This window comes from Trichosurus vulpecula, chromosome 8, assembly GCF_011100635.1.
Source record: "Trichosurus vulpecula isolate mTriVul1 chromosome 8, mTriVul1.pri, whole genome shotgun sequence".
In the NCBI taxonomy this organism is placed as follows: domain Eukaryota; kingdom Metazoa; phylum Chordata; class Mammalia; order Diprotodontia; family Phalangeridae; genus Trichosurus; species Trichosurus vulpecula.
In genome coordinates this window covers 36,859,926-36,880,627 of record NC_050580.1, presented here as the reverse complement: position 1 = coordinate 36,880,627, position 20,702 = coordinate 36,859,926, and the positions used below count along the sequence as shown (strand labels likewise).

The 20,702-nt window shown below is 46.2% G+C and overlaps 1 protein-coding gene across 1 annotated transcript in view; it reads right to left on the bottom strand.

Moving 5' to 3' along the window:
- Positions 1–20,600, bottom strand: part of ACSBG1 (acyl-CoA synthetase bubblegum family member 1) — a 127,378-nt gene extending 106,778 nt beyond the window's left edge. Inside the window, exon 1 of the mRNA XM_036736471.1 lies at positions 20,509–20,600. Coding sequence (XP_036592366.1) covers positions 20,509–20,600 — 92 coding nt within the window. The remainder of the gene's footprint in view (positions 1–20,508) is intronic.
- Between the last annotated feature and the right edge of the window lie 102 nt (positions 20,601–20,702).

Here is a 20,702-nt window from a genome sequence, read left to right as displayed (position 1 = left end):
CTTCCCTTCCAGGGGTAAGGATCAGATGAGCTGATATAAAGCACTCTAAAACCACAGATAAGGCTAGGGCTTCTTAACCTGGCATCCAGTGTCTTCCAAGGCCTTCATCAATAGATTTCAGAGGGTCTGTGAGCCAGGATGGGGAAGGATACATCACTGCTAACTTCTAAGTAAAACTTAGCATTTCCTTCCATTATTTTAAAACATGATTTTGAGAAGATATGGGCTACACTAGACTACCATAGGGGTCCATATCTCTCTCTCTCTCTCTCTCTCTCTCTCTCTCTCTCTCTCTCTCTCTCTCTCATACACACACACACACACACACACACACACACACACAGAAAGAGGGGGGAAGGGATATAGATATATATATAGATAGATAGATATAGATATATAATATATATGTATATATATATTAAGAACCCCTACCACAAAGTATCATCATCAGCACTCTGGGATATAGAATTGCGCATAGGTACAGCTGCCTGTAAACTGCATCCTGGTTTAGAACCTTATGTTTCAAATCCAGTTCTCCTCTCTCCTGTAGGTCAAGGACTACAATCCCTCAATGTGGCCTCTTTAGGTAGATCCAGTGGGGGATTTAGCAGAAAGGTCTTTACAACCTTTTGTTCTGGTGTGTGAGCTGGATAATGCCGAACATGGGGTGACTGGGAACACTTCCATGGTGGTATGGACCCAACAGCAGGAAACTTTACTTGAACAAGGTGGGTCTGCAGAAAAAGAAAAGGTTTGAGAAACTACCCCAAGCAGGGATGGTCCTGAACAAAGATGCTTTATCTTTCTCTCATCCATCTGTTCATTCAATCACATGCAGAAATAGCCATACAAACCATGAGAACAATGAGCAAAAGCAAAGAATAGTAATTATTAAATAAAGGATCCTGGCTTAAAGACCTGAGGTCAGTTCAGTTGGACAAACATTAAAGGGCCAACCTGGTGCAGTGAGAATTCTAAGCGCTGAAGGAGGCACAAAGCTTTGATGAGGCAGGGTCCCCGCCCCTCAGGGAGCTTATAGATGTAGCAGGTATGATCCTAAAGCAGATAATACCCTCCTTCCCGCTTTATTTCCCTTTCAGTGCCTCTGAACTGGCTTGTAGATCCTCAGCACCTTTCAGGTGGGTGTGTCATTGGTCCAGAGATGGGCAACCAGGAGGAAGAGGGGACTAAAGATGATGGCTGAGGAGAATGACTCAAAGGAAAAGTAGAAAAGCAGAAGAGCGGGAAAAGGAATTCCATTGGTTCAGCTCAGCCTAGAGGGCAGAATGAGGAACAATGGGCTGCTGAGAGGGCAGTTTTCACCAAATAACCAACAATTCAAAACAACAGACCCAGCTTCCTAACAGAGATGTCCACAAGAGGATGAGTTGCCTTTGGAGAGGATGAACTCTCCATTGCTGGAGGTTTTCAAGCAGAGGCTGAATGGCCACTTGCCAGAGACACTGTAGACGGGGTTTTTGTTCAGGAATGGGGTGAACTAGTTCTGAGATCCCTTTCCATTCCGGGATTTTCTTAAGGGAAATCAGGTTTTTGCCTCAGGAACAGGGGACCATTGGGAAAGGTCAGTTGGCCAGGAAATGAGGAAAGCAGTGGGTCAGGGCGTCCTCTGGTGTCGGCTTTTTGAAGTGCCTCCTGGGCCCTTGCATTTCATTAACATAAAACTAGCCCTTCAGGATAAGATCCCAGCCAGCTGAGGAAGGGCAAGTAAAAAAGCATCATGACCACAGCTAGAAAGTGACTTAGTCAGGGGAATCAGGATGGAAGAACGTCTGGATAGCTCAGTTATTCCATTTCTGATGAGGTCACCTAGAGATCAAAGAAGTTTTCACTGTTTTCTTCTCATTATAATTTTAGTAACAATACTAACAGTTCTCACTTACACAATACATTAAAGAAGGTTTGGGTTCAAATCACACACAGCTCTGCCACTTACAGCCACGAGCAAACACCAACTTTTGTAGGCTTCAACTTTCCATTCTAAAACATGGGATTTCCAAGGTTCCTTCTGGTTCAAAGCTCTGCGATGTGTGGTTTACAAAGTACTTTGCCCCCAGACAAATCTTCAGTGCATCTCCATTTTTACAGATGAGGAAGGTGATTCGGAGAGCAGAGTAAGTTGCCCATGATCGCCCACCTAGTGGGTCAGGCTTCCAAATCCCAATCTCGTGTTCTTTCCCCTATAAATTCATGACAGTGGCTTGTAGCTCCAGAAGGTGAAGCTGCTCCAGATTACTATGCAGCCCTGGAGGAGGCACTGCCCCTCCTGGGCCTCAGTTATTCCATGCCCAAGATGAGGGGGTGGGGCTAAATGATTTATTCCACATTCAACAAGCATTTAGTAAGTGTCTACTGTGTGTTCAGTGCTAGAGATACAAAGAAAGTTTAAAAAAAAGTCTCTGGCCTCAAGGAGCTTACGTTATAATGGGTTGTTTGTCCTTTGTTCTTGAAGATGACCATGATGTCAGGAAGGTGATGTCATAACTTGCAAGTGAATTGGATTTAAGTGAGGCAGGGTAGCGCTAAATCACCGGCCTCACTTTCTCCTCTGGAGCCATCTGGGTCCAGTGGCAAGATATAGATCAGGACTACTGGAGATGGCCCTGGATAAATTCTAATGGGAGAGACAACATGAAGGAGACAGCCTGGGTCTGAGCCCATAGGAAGGGAAGGATTCTCAGAGGCTGAGGTCAGGAAGGGGCATTCCACAAACTTTCTCTCTAAGATCTTTTCAAGTATTGCTTTATGACTTAAAATTTTTTAGTCTAATTTTATTTTCTTATAAGGCATGTCACTTTTGTAAGTATTTAGATAATGACCTTCTAAAGGCCTTCTCCAATGGATACCTGGGGATAACACTGAGGTTCATGCCCAAAGAACACTTCCTGTGATGGGTCCAACATGCTGGAAAGACTTCAGGTATGGCCTTCAAAACGGACTGTGTCCATTATCCAAGAACCAGCTGAATCTCCTCACCCCAGTCAAATGGGCAAAGATGCTTAAAAATGGCAAAGTTGAATGTTGCAGGAGCTATGATGTAACTGTGAAATGATTCGATAATTTTCTAAATCAATTTATAATTATGTAAGGATTACTCATGTCTTTTAATCCCACTATCCCACTCTTGAGTTTTATACATTTAAGGAGACAAATAAAAGAAATAAAAGATGTAGACACTTTGTAAACCATGTAGAAAATATTTGTGATAACAAAAATCTGGGAATGAACTGTATGCCAGTGACTACAGAACGGCCAAATTCTGGCATAAGAATGAACGACCAAGTATTCGTTATGTACAAAGCACTGTGCTAGGCATGGGGGACACTCTAGACAATCCCTGCTCTCAAGGATCCCCCATGGTGCACAGGATGGTACAGCAGAAGGGTGAATGGCAAGGTCCCATGGTCCGTCCCTAGAGTGCAGCAGCCAAATAGATGGTAGTGCAGCTTCTTTTGTGGCATTTTCACTGATAAAACCATCTCTGTTTCTGCTGTTGAACCTTCTGTCAATGCCAAGGACTTTAGCGTCAAGAACTAGGGACGATTAAAAAATAATGAATGTGAAAAATTCAGAGAAATGTGGGAAGACTTGAAGGAAGTGATTCAGAGCGAAGGAGGGCCAAGGTAGCAGCCTATACAATGTGGATACATGACTGTGACAGAGTAAACAAAGACCACAGTGAAAGGCGACAAATCTTGGGTCAAAGACAATAGGCGAGGCTGGAACCAAATAATTAAAGGCACATATCCTCCCTTTCTTTTAACAAATGTAAGTCACTAAGGTACAAAGAGATAGATGATCATGCTAATGGGCCATTGCTTCATGGGTGTTGGAATGCTGGGTGGGTGGTGAGTCTGTTGCGTCAGAAATAACAAGGCCGGAGGCAATCGGGCAGTGCCTTTTTGGAGGGGACAGGACCCATTTCCAGGGAAGCCCCACCCTCCTGCCCTCCTCCACCTCTGGCTCTTCTGAAGTGCTGAACTTAGTTAAACAACAACCCTTTGCCATGTCCCCCTCTACTCTGCCTGAGCCAAAGCTCTGCTGCCACTGCCAATTAAGTTGAACACAGTCCTGAGTTCATAATACAGACTTCATTTCCTGGCACTCCTCTTCCTCTCAGAGATTCTGCATGCAGCCCTGCCAGCCTTCACTCAGGGTAAATGTTTTCTCTAAACTTTTCCCAGGTGGCCACATCTGGGGCAAAGAAAACTCTGTCCAGCCTGGGGCACTGCACAAAGTACAGGCTTTGGCCGAGGATCACACTAACCTCAGGGGAGGAGGACAGGTGGTGAAACAAGTCCCAAGTCTGTATGCTTCACAGGGGCCAGGCACTTAATGCCCCCCTCAATGTGGCTGCCCCTCACCTTTCCAGTCATATTTTATGTGGCTCCCCGATGCAGTCTGCGTCCTGGCCAACCTTGCTGACCAGTCCTTCTTTTTACAAGCTATTCTATCTGTCACCTCTCTAAGCCTGGAAGGCACTCCTTCCTCATCTCTGCCTCAGGGCATCCCTGGCTTCCTTCAAAGGCCAGACCAGGGACTGTCTGCACCTCGAGGCCATTAGGGATCCCTTGTTCGTTACTGATCTCTTCTTGTTCCTGCAGTTAGATCTACTTTTCACTGACCTGTGTGGATTCCGCATCATTCGAATTCCCACTATTCAGACATAATTACAAGTAAAATGTGGTCATTGGTTCCAGCCCAATGGAAAGAAGGAGTGGAAATTCAAAAAATGGGGGTACTTGTGGGGATTCTTTATTCATACCAAGCAGGACCTAATTGTAGAGTGGAGAGAATCTAAAGATCTGGGTTTGAGTCCCAGCCCTGGCACTGACGTAGCTGTGGGAGACAGGACAAGCCACAACCTCTCTGTGCCTGGATTTTCTTCTCCGTAAAATCCAAATAGGAAGAGCAGCTTTACCCACCTCACAGGTTGTTGGGAGGGAAGGGCTTTGTAGACCTGAAAGGCTGACAGAACATGGGGGCTTATGGAATTGTGACGACGATGTCCTTCCTCACTCCAGTAATGTCCCCAAATGCAAACGACTAGTTACAACAGAAGACAAGACCTGGAAACTTTCCCACAGGACACAGACTTGTGCCGATGCCTCATCCTGGAGCTTCGGCTACTCGAGCCCTCCCGTGTATACCCATGGTGATCTCTGGTTGTGGCTGGCTCTCTCCCAGTGAGCAGACAAGGTCCAGGAGCACTTGGGGTCTTCCTTTGGACAGGACACCTCCAGAAACATCACCTAAGACCACTCCTGCCTGTTGTGGCCAGGGCTGGGAAGGACAAGAGAGAAAATATGGACATTACTGAACTGCTTAAATCCCACAGAGCAGCCTGGAGCCGAAACCCTGGAGGGGCACTTGGGCAAGCACGATCCAGCCTAACTTTTTCAGATAACCTGAAGTAATTTCCTTAGTAACGTATACCAAGAAGTTCCCACTTGGGCATATGGCCATTCATTCCTGCTACCTCACCCCCTCCTTTATAATGTAAACCCTTCTAAACTGGATACACTGGCATTCCAGTCAACAGCTTAGGTCTGATACGCTTATAAGTCATATCACCAATAGTATATGGAAGAAGATGAGTCATTGGCAAGGCAGTCATTGCCACAATTGCAATTCTAATTGACTCATAACATCTCTACTCTAATAACATACAGCATGCTTCAGCAGTTCTAACAAGTAGGATTTGGAGCTGGAGGACCTGGGTTCAAATCCTGATGCTGCTAACTGTGTGATCTTGGGTATGTCTCTTCCTTTCTTTGGGGCTCAACTCCTCAGTGTCCGAGGTCCCTTCCAGCTCTGACCGCTAAACTTAGAATCCTGCATCCTACTACCAAAGTCCCACCATGTCTCTCTGATCTGAAGATGATCTTGGGTCCTTGAAGGCTATGATGATGATGGTGATGGTGGTGGTGATGGTGATGATGGTGGTGGTGGTGGTGGTGATGATGGTGGTGGTGGTGGTGGTGGTGGTGGTGGTGGTGATGGTGGTGGTGGTGGTGGTGATGATGGTGCTGGTGGTGGTGGTGGTGGTGGTGGTGGTGATGATGATGATGGTGGTGGTGGTGGTGGTGGTGATGGTGGTGGTGGTGATGGTGGTGGTGGTGGTGGTGGTGGTGGTGGTGGTGGTGATGGTGGTGGTGGTGGTGGTGGTGATGATGGTGGTGGTGGTGGTGATGATGATGGTGGTGATGGTGGTGGTGGTGGTGGTGGTGGTGGTGATGGTGGTGGTGGTGGTGATGATGGTGATGATGGTGGTGGTGGTGGTGGTGATGATGATGGTGGTGATGATGGTGGTGGTGGTGATGATGGTGGTGGTGATGATGATGGTGATGACGGTGGTGGTGGTGGTGGTGGTGATGATGATGATGGTGGTGGTGGTGGTGGTGATGGTGATGGTGGTGGTGATGGTGATGATGGTGGTGGTGGTGGTGGTGATGATGATGATGGTGGTGGTGGTGGTGGTGGTGGTGGTTATGATGGTGGTGGTGGTAGTGGTGGTGGTGGTGGTGATGGTGGTGGTGGTGATGGTGGTGGTGGTGGTGGTGGTGATGATGGTGGTGGTGGTGGTGGTAGTGATGATGGTGGTGGTGGTGGTGGTGATGATGATGGTGGTGATGGTGGTGGTGGTGGTGGTGGTGGTGGTGATGGTGGTGGTGGTGGTGATGATGGTGATGATGGTGGTGGTGGTGGTGGTGATGATGATGGTGGTGATGGTGGTGGTGGTGGTGATGATGATGGTGGTGGTGATGATGATGATGATGGTGGTGGTGGTGGTGGTGGTGGTGGTTATGATGGTGGTGGTGGTAGTGGTGGTGGTGGTGATGATGGTGGTGGTGGTGATGGTGGTGGTGGTGGTGGTGGTGATGATGGTGGTGGTGGTGGTGGTAGTGATGATGGTGGTGGTGGTGGTGGTGATGATGATGGTGGTGATGGTGGTGGTGGTGGTGGTGGTGGTGATGGTGGTGGTGGTGGTGATGATGGTGATGATGGTGGTGGTGGTGGTGGTGATGATGACGGTGGTGATGGTGGTGGTGGTGGTGATGATGATGATGGTGGTGATGATGATGGTGGTGGTGGTGGTGGTGGTGGTGGTGGTGATGGTGGTGGTGGTGGTGATGATGGTGGTGGTGGTGGTGGTGATGATGACGGTGGTGATGGTGGTGGTGGTGGTGGTGATGATGATGGTGGTGATGATGATGGTGGTGGTGGTGGTGGTGGTGATGGTGGTGGTGGTGGTGATGATGGTGGTGGTGGTGGTGGTGATGATGATGGTGGTGATGATGGTGGTGGTGGTGGTGGTGATGATGATGGTGATGACGGTGGTGGTGGTGGTGGTGATGATGATGATGGTGGTGGTGGTGGTGGTGATGGTGATGGTGATGATGGTGGTGGTGGTGGTGGTGATGATGATGATGGTGGTGGTGGTGGTGGTGGTGGTGATGATGATGATGGTGGTGATGATGGTGGTGGTGGTGATGATGGTGGTGGTGATGATGGTGGTGGTGGTGGTGGTGATGATGATGATGGTGGTGGTGGTGGTGGTGATGATGGTGGTGGTGGTGGTGATGATGGTGGTAGTGGTGATGGTGGTGATGGTGGTGGTGGTGGTGGTGGTGGTGGTGGTGATGATGGTGGTGGTGGTGATGGTGATAACAATAGCAGCTAACATTTATATGGTGCTTACTAGGTGCCAGGCATTTTACAATTATTACCTCATTTGATCCTTCCAACAACCCTGGAAGGGAGATACTATTATCGTCCCCATCTTAGAGATGAGGAAATTGAGGCAATAGAAATTAAGTAACTTGCCCAAGCTCACATGGCTAGTAAGTATCTGTAATCTAGTAAGTGGATCTAAACTCAGATCTTCTTGACTCCAGGCCCTGCATGGACGCTGGGCTACCTAGCTGCCACCAGCTGTGGCCGCTGGAACAATCTGGAACCAGTCTGAATATAATCTCAAGCATGGACTGCCCCTGCTAGACTAGTCCTGGAGCATTCTCCCTAAGTATGAGACCCAAAGCAGCAGCAGCAGAATGGCTCCCTGTGCTAGGATGCACTGGCTTCTCCAGTGCAATGATGCCGATGGAGAGGACACCCATTCTTTATCCCTCGCTCAGGAACCCACCTGTCTCCTTTTCTGGTCCAATAATTTCTTCTACTTCCTAGGATCTGTGACTTGTTGCTCCCCCAGCACAGAAATCCAATTCACCAAGGCCTCTTAGAGAAGTTGAATGACTTGCTCAGGGTCACACAGCTCTAAGTCTTGGAGGCAGGATTCAAACCCAGATCTTTTTGATTCTAAGCCTAGAACTCTATCCACTACCCTCATGTTGCCTCTCTTCTAATAATACTAATAAATAATATTTCCATGGCACTTTGAGTTTGCAGAGACTTTTACAAACATTATCTCCTTTTGGTTCCACCACAACTCTGGGAGGGAAGTGCTGGTATTATTTTATAGATAAGAAAACTGAGGCAGACCAAGGTTAAATGACTTGCCCAAGGTCACACAGCTAGCCTCCAAGACAGAATTTGAACTTAGGTCCTCCAGATTCCAAGTCCTATGCTCTATCCACTGTACCACCTCCATTGTGTATCAGGATTTAAATAAGGGGAGACCTCCTGGGGTCTTGGCACTGACGATACACTATGCTAATTAGCATCATGGGGCCGTGGATGGTGTATTAGACTTCGAGTCAGGAAAATCGAAGTCCAAAGCCACCTTTCACATTCATTTGTTAGGTGACCATGGACAAGCCGTGTCACCTGGCTGATGCTCGGTTTCTTCATCTGTAAAATGAGGAGGATACCACCTGCACATTGTAAAATATTAAATCCACCTCAGTTATTCATCATTCAGTCACTCAGCAAGCATTTATGTATAATGCACCTACTGTGTGCCAGGCCAAGTGCTGGGAAAGGCAAGGCCTGCCCTGAAGAAGCTTACGTTTTAACAGGGGATAACCCATATACACTGGGCAGACGGGAGGAAATCTCTGGGGTAAGGTGTTAGCATTAAGAGGAACTAGGAGAGGCTTCCTGCAGAAGGCTGGGTTTTAGCTGGGACCTGAAGGAAGTCAGGAGAGCCAGGGAGGAGAGAAAGAGAGAGAAAGAGAGAGAGAGAGAGAGAGAGAGAGAGAGACAGAGACAGAGAGACAGAGAGAGGAAGAGACAGACACACACAGAGAGACAGAGAGAGAGACACAGAGACAGACAGGCAGGCAGACAGAGACAGAGAGAGAGACAGAGTCAGAGAGAGGGATGGAGAGGGAGACAGAGAGAGATAGAAAGACAGAGACAGAGAGACACAAAGAGAGACAGAGAGAGGAAGAGACAGAGAGAGAGAGAGACAGAGAGAGAGAGAGAGAAGAGAGCCAACCACGCACGGGATCAGCCAATGAAAAATCACAGAATCAGGAAGTGGAGGCCATGTGTGAGGAACAGCCAAGAGGCCAGATTGCAGAGTGCCTGCTGGGAAATAAGGTGCAAGAAGATTGGAAAGAGAGGGAGGCCCATATTGTGAAGGGCTTTAGGCACCAAAGAGAGCATTTTCTAGTTGATCTTAAAGGGAGCCATAGAATGACAGACCTGTGCTTCAGAAAGATCACTCTGGCATCTGAGTGGAGGATAGACAGAAGAGGGGAAAGACTGGAGGCAGAAAGACCTCCCAGTTTCTTGCAATCATCTCAGAAGAAGGGATGGGGGCCTGCACCAGGGCAGCAGCTGAGAGGGAGGGAGCAGAGAGAAGGGGAGATATGCAAAGGGAGGAAGGAGGAGAGTTGGCACTAGATGGAGGGTTATTAAGAGCACACACTCAAGTTCACGGCTAGCCTCTCCTCCCCTTGTGTAAGGGGGATCCAGGGATTTTTCCAATGGTGGTAGCTTTTAACTTAAGGATTTCAGTGGCAGCTACATTCTTCCCTCCCTGTCCTTCTCCATTCCCCCAGTGGACAGCTACACCAGCTGCTGCTACACCATCACACCTGTCATTTAATAGTTCAGATCTAGATGGCCTGAATAAACACGATTAAGTATTTATGATAAATTAATCACTAATTCAAAGCTGGAGAAGGACCAGCTTCCAAGTGGTAATAGCAAGATCTTGGAGCAATCTTTCACAGACAAATTGATTATCTTAAAAATTCCCAGGAGACAAAAACACATTAAGTGAAAGCACCGACAAGTGCTGTTTAGTTATTGAAAATTTACCTCAAAGTTTTCAATAAAACTAGTTGCTCTCCCCTTCATGTTTGTAGAGAGATAACTTGTGACCACATATGCAGTCACACCTCATAAGAGATGGGAATACCAAAGGGAATTAGGGACAAATCAGAATCACCAAAAATTTATGAAAGATCATGGAATCATGACCTGAGAGATGGAAAGAACCTCATAAGTGGATCGACCCATCAACCAACAAGTATTTCTTAAGTACCTACTATGTGCTAGGCACTGTAGTAGACATTGGGAGTACAAAGACAAAAATTTAACAGTTCTGGTCCTCAAGGAGCTTACGCTCTACAAGGCAGCCAACATATATATAGATATACACATACATATATATACACATACACATATACACACATACATATATACATACATACACACATATACACACATATACACATATATACACATACACATCCATACATATATAAGAATTGACAAAATAAGCCCAGGGTAAGTTTTGAGGGGAGGGCTCTAAGTGACTGGTGGTGGGGAGGGGTGTCAGGCAAGGCCTCACATAAGAGGGGGTGCATGAGGTTTTATTTGAAGATTCCAAGAAGCAGAGGAAAGGAGATGAGGTCATCTAGTCCAACGCTCTCATTTTACAGGGGAAGGAAACTGAGGCCCACAGCAGGGAAATGTCGTGCCCCTGGTCACATGGCTAGTAAGTGACAGAGCCAGGATTCAAACCCAGGTCCTCTAATTCTAAAATCCAGCATTCTTGCTTTAAGTAGACCATGCACATGGATCAGGATAGATATAGGGTTTTAGAGCTATAAAGAATTTAGTTGCATCAAGATTCTCCTTAAAAAAAAAAGGTTTCATTTCCAAGCTATATAATGGTTTGATTCAAATTTATAAGACTAAGAACTATTCCTCAATTGATAAATGGTCAAAGGACATGAGGAAGAAATTTCCAAAAGAAGTGAGCCAAGCTATCAGCAAGCAACCACATAAAAATGTTCCATATTACTATTAAAGAGAAAAACAAATTAAAATAATGCTGAGGTTTCACTTCATGCCCATCAGATTGGCAAAGATGACAAAAGTGATTAATATTGGAGGGGCTTCATTAAAACAAGCGTATTGATAGACTGTTGGTGGAACTGGGAATTGGTACAGTTACTTTGAAAAAAAAAATTTGAAACTTTGTTCCCAAAGTCACTAAGCTGTGCACATCCTCTGACCCAGCATAATCCTATTAGGTCTATACACCAAAGAGATGAAAAAAAGGGTGAAAGCAGCTTTTTGTAGTAGCAAAGAACTGGAAGCCAAGGGGATGCCTGTCAATTGGGGAAAGGCTAAACAACTCCTGGAATGTGAGTGGGATGGAATACTACTGGGTCATAAGGAACAATGAAAGTGATGATCTCAGAGAAACCTAGCAAAACTTGTATGAACTGTTGCCAAGTGTAGGCAACCAGGAGAAGAATTTATATCATAACAATACTGTAAAGAAAAACAACTCTGAAAGGCCTAAGTCCTCTGACTGACACAGTGAGCAGCCATGATTCCAAAGAACTAATCATGAGGCTTGTTACCTTCCTCCTAGAAGAGGTGAGGGACTCAGAGTAGAAAGTGAGACACATTTTTGGACATGGCCAATTCGGGGATTTTTTTTTTTTTGCTTGAAAATGCATGTTTACAAGAATATTTTTTTATTTTTTTCTAATGAGGAGGAGGTAGAAAGGATAGGAAATGAATATTTATTTTTTGGAAAACAGGTTTATTTGTTTGGTTATTTAAAGAATCATCTAGCCCAAACTTTTCCTTTTCCTGAAGGAGAAAAATGGAAGCCAGAGTTTAAATACTCACCTAAGAGACAGAGTGACAGAAGGGCTAGAGCCCACCTCACGGTGTGCAGAAATGAGGGGATGACCATTTTTTACAGTGTGGTGTAAATCTCCAAACACCGATCTATACTGGCTATATCCACTTTCTCACTGTCCACTGACTTCTGAACTATGGCATAACCTAGTGACGTTTTTCTCAAAAGTGACCAATGGTGATCTTTGCCAAACCCAAGGCCTTTTTCTGAGTCCTCATTCTCCAGTATTTCTGCACCATCTGATGCTATGCCCACCTTCAGAGCTTCTCGACATTTCCTCCTCCCTTTAGTTCCTACTGGCCCACCAGCCTCTGACTGCCCTTCTTCTGTCCCTGGATCCTCCCTGGGTCCCCTAGATACCTCTCTCTAATCTGGACTTGCTCATAAGCAAGTTTTTGTGCATCTATCAAACATCTCCACCAGTACCTCAGACTTCTCCAAAACAAACTCATCATACACACCCCTTCCTCCAGACCAATCCCTCTTTGGTTTGGTTTGGTTTGGTTTTGAATCTGTACTTCTCTTTACGGTAACACCATTCTGCCAAGTACTCAGGGTAGAAACCAAGATTGTCTTTGGAATTTTCCTATCTCTCCACAACCAACAATCACCAAGTCTTGTCAGTCCTACAACCAACTAATCAATAAATAAGTTGAGTCCTTATTAAATGCAGTATACTGTGTGTCAGACACTGTGCTGGGCACAGGGATCCTAAAGTCTCAAATATCTGTCCCCTCTCCTATCACTCCCTCTGCTTCAGGGTATTACATCTGGCCCCATTCTAAGTGCCTCTTCCTGGCTGCGGGTCTCACTTGTCAGGCCCTTCTACAGATCACTTCCTGATGCACAGGGCAGGAAAGTCACATTCCTGTTAGAAAACTTCAGGGGCTCCCCTTTGCCCGATGAATAAAGCTCCTTCTCATGGCATTCAAGGCCCACCATGATCTGCCCTCAGTCTACCTTTCAGGGGTTTGATGAGCCCCCCTCAGCTGCTGCTACACTTCATTCCTCCTTGGTCTTTTGCTCAAATTACTCCTGCTTCCTGACTTTCTTTCCAGTTCTGCCTACTGCAATCCCTCAATTGGCAACCTTGGACTGACATGAAACCTACATCAATCCAGCCAGCTGAGAGTATTCTCATATTGTCTCTTCCTCCCTTTCTTCCCCCTCTCTTTTCCTCCCTGACTCTTTCTCTTTCTCCCTCCTTCTCCTCTTTCTCCCTCCCCTTTCCCTGTCCTTTTCTCCCTCTCTTTCCCTTTCCCTCCTTCCTTCTCTCTCCCTCTCCTTTCCCTCTGTCTCTTCCCCCTCCCCCTTCTTCTGTCCTTCCCTCCCTCTTTTCCCCTTCTCCTCTCTTTCCCTCTCTCCTTTCTCCCTCTCTCTTGCCCTTCACTTTCCCCATCCTCCTCTCCCTCTTTCCTTCTTGCTCCCTCTCTCCTTCCTCCCTCTTCTCCCCCTCTCTCCCTTCTTCTGTACTTCCCTCCCTCTTTTCCACTCCTCCTCCCTCTCCTCTCTCCTTTCTCTCTTTCACTCTCCCTCCCTCTCCTTTCCCTCTCTTCCCCCTCTCCCTTCTTCTGTCCTTCCCTCCCTCTTTTCCCCTTCTCCTCCCTTTCCATCTCTCCTTCCTCCCTCTCCTCCCCCTCTCTCCCTTCTTCTGTACTTCCCTCCCTCTTTTCCCCTTCGCCTCCTTTTCCCTCTCTCCTTTCTCCCTCTCTCTTGCCCTTCACTTTCCCTGTCCTCCTCTCCCTCCTTCCTTCTTGCTCTCTCTCTCCTTCCTCCCTCTTCTCCCCCTTTCTCCCTTCTTCTATCCTTCCCTCCTTCTCCTTTCCCTTCTTTCCTTCTCTCTCCCCCCTCTCTCTCCCTCTCTTCTTCCCCCTCCTAATTGAGGTCTTTAATTTCTACTCCTCTTGTAGGATTTATTATATTGAATAAATGAACAAAAATACTTATTAGAATTTACTACGTACGAAGCACTGAGGAAACAAATATAATAGAAATGCCTTGCGTGGCAGCGTGAAGCACTAAAAATATGATTTAGTTCCCACCCACTAAGGCCCTAGTTCTGTGTGCCAGGCATTGTGCGTGGTGCTGGGAATCCAACACAAAATCGTCCCTCCGGCCCCTCCATAAGCATGTATCTTACTGGCAGGAGGGAGGTGGAGAAACATCTCATAGATCAGTAAACCCATGGCCATCTGAGGAAAGAGAGAGCAATAACACGGGGGAGCCGGGGAAATCAGGAAAGCATTCCTGAAAGAGAGAGCCCTTGAAGAAAGGCAAGGATTTAGAGGCAAAACTAAAAAGGGAGTATATTCCAAAGGTGGAGAAGAATTTCTCCTGCAAGGAACAGCAGAGAGGTCAGTGTCACTAGAGGGAGAAACATGGGCCTGGGTTCAAATCCTAGCTTAGCCACCACAAATGGACAGAGGCCAGAGACGGGTTGTTCTGTTCAGCCAACAGCTTCTTAAGTTCACTTTGGCCAAATTGGAGAGTGCACAAATCGAAATAACATGAAATAAGACTGGAAAAGTACCCTGAAGGCAGCTTGTCAAAAGCCTTTCGGGCCAGGCTGGGAAACTTATAGTTTATTTTGGGGTAATAGGGAGTCAGAAGAGTTTTGAAAAGAGTCAATTGTCAAGAAACAGCAGAGAAACATTTATTAAGCACCTACTATGTGTCAGGAACTGTGCTAAGAACCAGGGATATAAAGGATGGCAAAAGACAGTCTCTGCCTAGTGGATTTCAGAAGAACCTGGAAATACATGAACTGATGCTGAGTGTAATGAGCAGAACCAGGAGAACATTTCATACAGCAACAACATTGTGCAGTGATTAACTATGATAGACTTAGCTCTTCTCAGCAATACGATGATCCAAGACACTTCCAAAAGACTCATGATGGAAAATGTTAACCACACCCAGAGAAAGAACTATGGAGTCTGAACGTAGATCGAAGCATATTATTTTCAAGTTTTTTTGTTTTTTCTTTCTCGTGGCTTTTCAAACCTTTTGTTCTGATTCTTCCTCCACAATGTGACTAATGTGGAAATACGATTAACATGGTTGTACATGTATAGTCTATATCAGATTGCATGCTGTCTTTGGGGGGGAAGTGGAGGAAGAGAGAAAAATTTGGAATTCAAAATCTTACAAAAATGAATGTTGAAAATTATCTTTACATGTAATTGGGGGGAAATAAAATACTATTAAGAAAAAATAAAATAAATCTGGGGATGTAGGCTACATCCAGATTATCTTTAAGTGACAAAATAAAAAGGTGACTACAAACAAAAATAAAATAAAAACAGCTCATGCTCTCCAGGAGCTCACAGTCTCATTGGGGAAGGGGGAGAGGAAGGCATGCAAACAAAAAGTTACATACAAACAAACTATAAAACAGACATGGTAAATTGGAGACCATGACAGTCAGCAGGCACCAGCATTAAAGGGCATCAGGAAAGGCTTCCTGGGGAAGTGAGATTTTTAGCTGATGCTTGAGGAAAGCCAAGGAAGCTGGGAGGTGATGAAGAGAGAGAACATTTCAGCCAGGGGGCAGCCAGAAAAAAATGGGGGTAGAGTATCTAGGTTCAAAACCTGCTTCTGCCTCTCTCTCTCTGTGTGTGACCTTGGACAAATCCCTTCACTTCTCTGAGCCTGTTTCCTTTCCACAAAGAATTTGGACTAGACAGCCTCTCAGTGGGCTACTTCTCACTCTAACCCTGACCCCATGACTGGGGCCTTCTAAGCCCTGGTCCTGGGATGCAGAAGACTTGTCTTTGGGTTCCAACTCTCATTCTTACTAGCTTTGGGATCATGAGCAAATCCCTTTGCCTATTTTCTTACCTGTGAAATGGGGCTAACACTACTCTCACTACCTGACTACACAAGATCATTATGAGAAAAGAGCCAAAAGAAGCCATTTTATCACTATGATTAAACCCAGTGAATGAAGGTCAGTTACACTTCCACCTTCCTCAAGAAGAAATGCCCTCCTTGAAAGCAAGGATCAAATTCTGCATCTTTATACAGCCTTGGCTCAATTCATTTTACTAAATTAATATTGTTGTGTATTAGGGTGACTGCATATCACCACCTAGGGTAGGACCTGGTATAATAAACAGACACTTAATTGTAAAATCAGACATTTATTAAATTACTATAATCAGATTTATTAAATAGCAGGTACCACGTAACTGACACTCTCTTGGTTGGCGACTTCCCCCTTTTCATTGACATATTGGCTATTGAACTATCACTGTACAACATGATACAGGTACGTGTAAGTCTTAGACTGCGAGTCTGGAGACCAGGCTTCCAGTACCTTCTTGACCAGCCCCTGCCCGTGTGACCCCCTGAATGAGCAGTGTCTCTTCTTCCGGTTTCCTCCTCTGTGTTGGTAACCAAAAATGGGCTCCTTAGCGCTTAGTCAACAAGTGCCCTTGACTAGTTTGGCTTTTTCCCCTGAACTGAATGCTGTTTGTATGTTGGACTGGAGTAAGCTTGTCGGCCCCTTCACCTTGCTTCCCTTGCTTAAGCTGATCGAAAGAACCTGTGCTTTCCCCGGGGTACCTTATACCCCCGCAGAAGCCGGATGGTTAAAAACAGCTTCCGTCGGAGCCAGAGGCTGCCACAGCCACAGCCACAGGCAAAGATGAAGCAGGAGCTGCCGGTAGCAGAGCTGACCTACGTGAGGAAGCTGAACAAGGACTTGAGGCCAGTGGGTAATCTTTTTACCCTAGAGGGGAAGCATGTATATGAATTTGCTTTACACCATCATGCTTCTCTGTGGCCTCTTGGTTACTCTTGTGAGGCGGACTTTTTGGGCCTGGAAGTTTTTGATCAATATATCAAAATGGGGATGCTGGTTCATGGGTTGGTTACTGTGGAGCCTAAATATATGCTTTGATTCTTCTGCCTTCTACTTTGAGAGTTTCTTATATCCGGCGGTTCCGAACCTTTCAGACATATATATGATCCTCTTTGAAATTATAAACTTTGCCCTCCTAATACAAGAATCAGGGACTTGTACTACAGGTAGGGCATATCTCAGATTTCTTCCAGCCCTAAGGTTGGAGGGGTCTCTAACTCTCTAGTCACAGAACAGAAAGAGCAAAAGAATTTTGGGAAGCCACTCGCTCACCTTCTCCTGCAGGAAAGAACACAGGCCACTCTCTGTGTGAGAGGAGGGCCCTCAGATACTTCACACAGGCTGGTGGGTCTCTGTTTACCTTCATTTGTCTCTGTTGTCAAGGAGCAATCTGCCTGTAGCTGAACACGTGACTCAGCTAATTAACCGAGGTGGGGAAGTGGTCCCACCCTCTCCCATCCCTGCCTGTGGGAGCCTAGTGGACTTCCCTTGTCCAGAGTATGCCTCTTCTCTTCCCTACCCCCACTCTCCAGGACCCTCATGGAGGTTGGGTCAGTGGCAGCCCACAGACAAGCCTGGACAAGAGAGTTACTGCCATTTTAAAGGGTGCTGTATCTGCGGCTGCAGGAGTCCCAGGCTTCCCCAAACTGGCTTCACTCTAGAGCTTGCCAGTGTTGACCGTTACTCTAGCAACCAAAGGAGCCTTGGGAAATAGCAGCTAAAACAACCCCATTCTGCAGGAGTGATGAGGTTTTAACACTCCTTGGCCTCAACCACTGGGGTCATGATACTGACACAATCACCAATTTTATAGGGCCAAAGGAAGCCATTTCATCATGATGGTGATTTTATAATTCAAATTGACACAAAACAGGGAGGAGAACTGCCCTGGAGAGAAGAGACAAAAAGAAAGGCTTATTGCTTTTTAAATGGCCTTATGGAGTGCAAAGGAAGGATGGAAGGCATGGAGCAAGCTAGCAAAGGAGGCAAGCTGGGGAGAGTAAATCACAGGCATTCTTATGGATTATTCCATTCCCCTTAGCCCAGCGGCCTGTAGATCCTGGAGCTCCCAGGTTCAAGGTTAGTTACGAGGACACGGCTAGAAAGGTGCTCTTCATGGGACCTCCAAGTTCATCTAGTAGGATCCCAAAAGGGGGACAGTGACAGCCTGAGGTCAGTAACTCCAAGAATTACAATTAATGGCCTCTGTCTCCAAATCCAAGGCTCTTTACAGAGTTCTAGTTAATCTGATATTCTGGCTACTGAATCTGTTCATTCAAAAACCATCTCTTATGCATATAGCATACGCAGTCACTATGCTGGGCACCAAGGGCAGTCTGGTACTCCCAAACTCTACAATTAATTTGTAACACGAGTGCATGTGTGTGTGTGTTGGGGGGGGGGTCTCCCCAATAGCTTGCTAATTCCTCTAGGGCAGGGGCTACCTCATTTTTGTTTTGACATCCCTAACACAAAGCTTAGTACACAGTAGGCACTTAAAAAGTGCTGGCTGATGGAACAGAGATTAAATAAGGTTTCTGGCCACTTTCTTGTATATCATCCATAGATTTCCAATTTCCAAAGAATTAGGGATCTAAAAAAGGCTCTTGAAATTAAAGATATATGATCATTAACCTTACTTTGATAATTCCCAAGGCAATTTTGCACTCTCCATGAGTGTTAGCATTATCACTCAAAGCAGAGCCACTTTTATCATCCTCCAGCTCTGGGAGTGACCGCCAGTGAAGACTCCCGGTTACCACCAAGCAGCCGGCGGAGCAAGGACCATCCCTGCACTTGGAGTCAGGAAGGACTGAGTTTAAGTCCTGGCTCAGACACTTTGTGCCTCTGGGCAAGTCACTCCACCTCTCTGGAGAAACTTGCTTCTTCATCTAGGGATAATAAGAGCCCTTCCCTCCCTAGGGTGTTGTGAGGACCAACTGACATAATGTAGTATGGCACTTCACAAACCTTAAAGTACCCTGTGAATGCCAGCTATCATTACTACCACTTTTACTATTACTATTACTGCTAGCTTGCTGGTTGCACCACGCATCTTCATGCACTGGACTCTTCTGTGTAGAAGGTAGGGTGGAGGGGTGGCTGGAGGGGGTGAATTAGAGCAGCGTGTCAAACCCAAATAGAAATGGCAGCCATTAAACCAGGATCCCTGGGGGCTGCAACAGGACTTAGCTCTAAAATGTGATGCTAACTATATTTCATTATATTTATATTTATTATGGTTCCCAATTATATCTTAATCTTGGTCAGGCCACACTCAGGAGTGTTATGGGCTACTGGCCACATGTGGGACATCCCTGGATTAGATGACCACCAAGGTTCCTGCCAGCTCTAAATCACCAGCTTACCTTGTTTTCGTAAAAGTCCTTTCTTCACGGTGGTACAAAAAGTAGATTATGAGGTATGCAAAAGGTAGGGACTGTTTTATGTCTATCTTTGTATTCCCTGGCACTCAGAAGAGTGCCCTTTACAGAGTAGGTCAGTCAGTCAATAAGCATTTATTAAGTGCCTACTATGGTCCAAGAACTGTGCTAAGCACTGGGGATACAAAGAAAAGCAAAGACAATCCCTGTCCTCGAGGGGCTAACAGACTAATAGGGAAGACAACAGGCAAAGCGCTATGTACGAACAAGTTACAGACTGGGTAAATGGGAAATGATCAACAGAGGGAAAGCATTAGTGTTAATGGGAATCAGGAAAGGCTTCTGTTGAAGATGAGGTTTTAACTGGCCTTGGAAAGAAGCCAGGGAAGCCAGGAGGAAAGCATGGGGGACAGCCTAAGGAAACACCCAAAGTCAGGAGTGTGAAGAATACCCAGGTCACTGTCCTTGGAGTGCCGAGTACATAGGGGTGACTACGGTGTAAAATGACTGGAGAGATGGGTGTGGTGGTGCAGGAATCATGTTATAAAGGGTTCTGAATTCCAAACAGGATGATGTTTTATCCTCAAGGTGACAGGGGCCAGTGGAGTTTACTGAAAGCAGGAGGTTTGGGGTGGGGGCTTGACATGATGAGACCTGTGCTTTCAAAAGACCAATATGGCAGCTGAGTGGAGGATGGGCTGCCCTGGAGAAAGCCTTGTGGTAAGCAGACCCAGCAGCAGGTTACTGCAATGGTCTAGGTATGATCTGATGAGGGGCTGGTGACAGGGCAGAGAAGAGCAGTGGGTGTATGCAAAAGACGTTAAAGTTAACGCCCAATGACAAGATTTGGCAAATGACTGGATATGGAGGGGAGGGTATGAGTAGAGAATGAGAGGTTGAGACAGGGTCACTAGAAGGGTGGCACCTTGACAGTAATTGGGAAGCTAAGAAGAAGGGAGATTTGGGGGGCAAGGACAACATGCTAATTTTAAGATACCTACAGGGCATTCAATTTGAGATATCCAAGTGGAGAAGCGAGCCTGGAGGTCAACAGAGAGGTTAAGGTTGGATAATCACCAGTGGAGAGATGATAGTTAAATCCAAGACCACATGAAATGCTACAGAGGTAGAAGAGGGTCCAAGACAAAAGCCCAAGGGACACTCACGGAGAGGATGTGTGATCTGGATGAAGATTCAGCAAAGGAGGCTTTCGAGAAAGAGCCGTCAGAGCAGTACGAGAAGCAGGAGAGATCCGCATCACGAAAATCTAGAGAGGAGGGACTACCAAGAAGAACATGGCAGACAGTGTCAAAGGCTGTGGGTCATGGTGAAGACAAAGAACAGGGAGGATCTGGGGTTG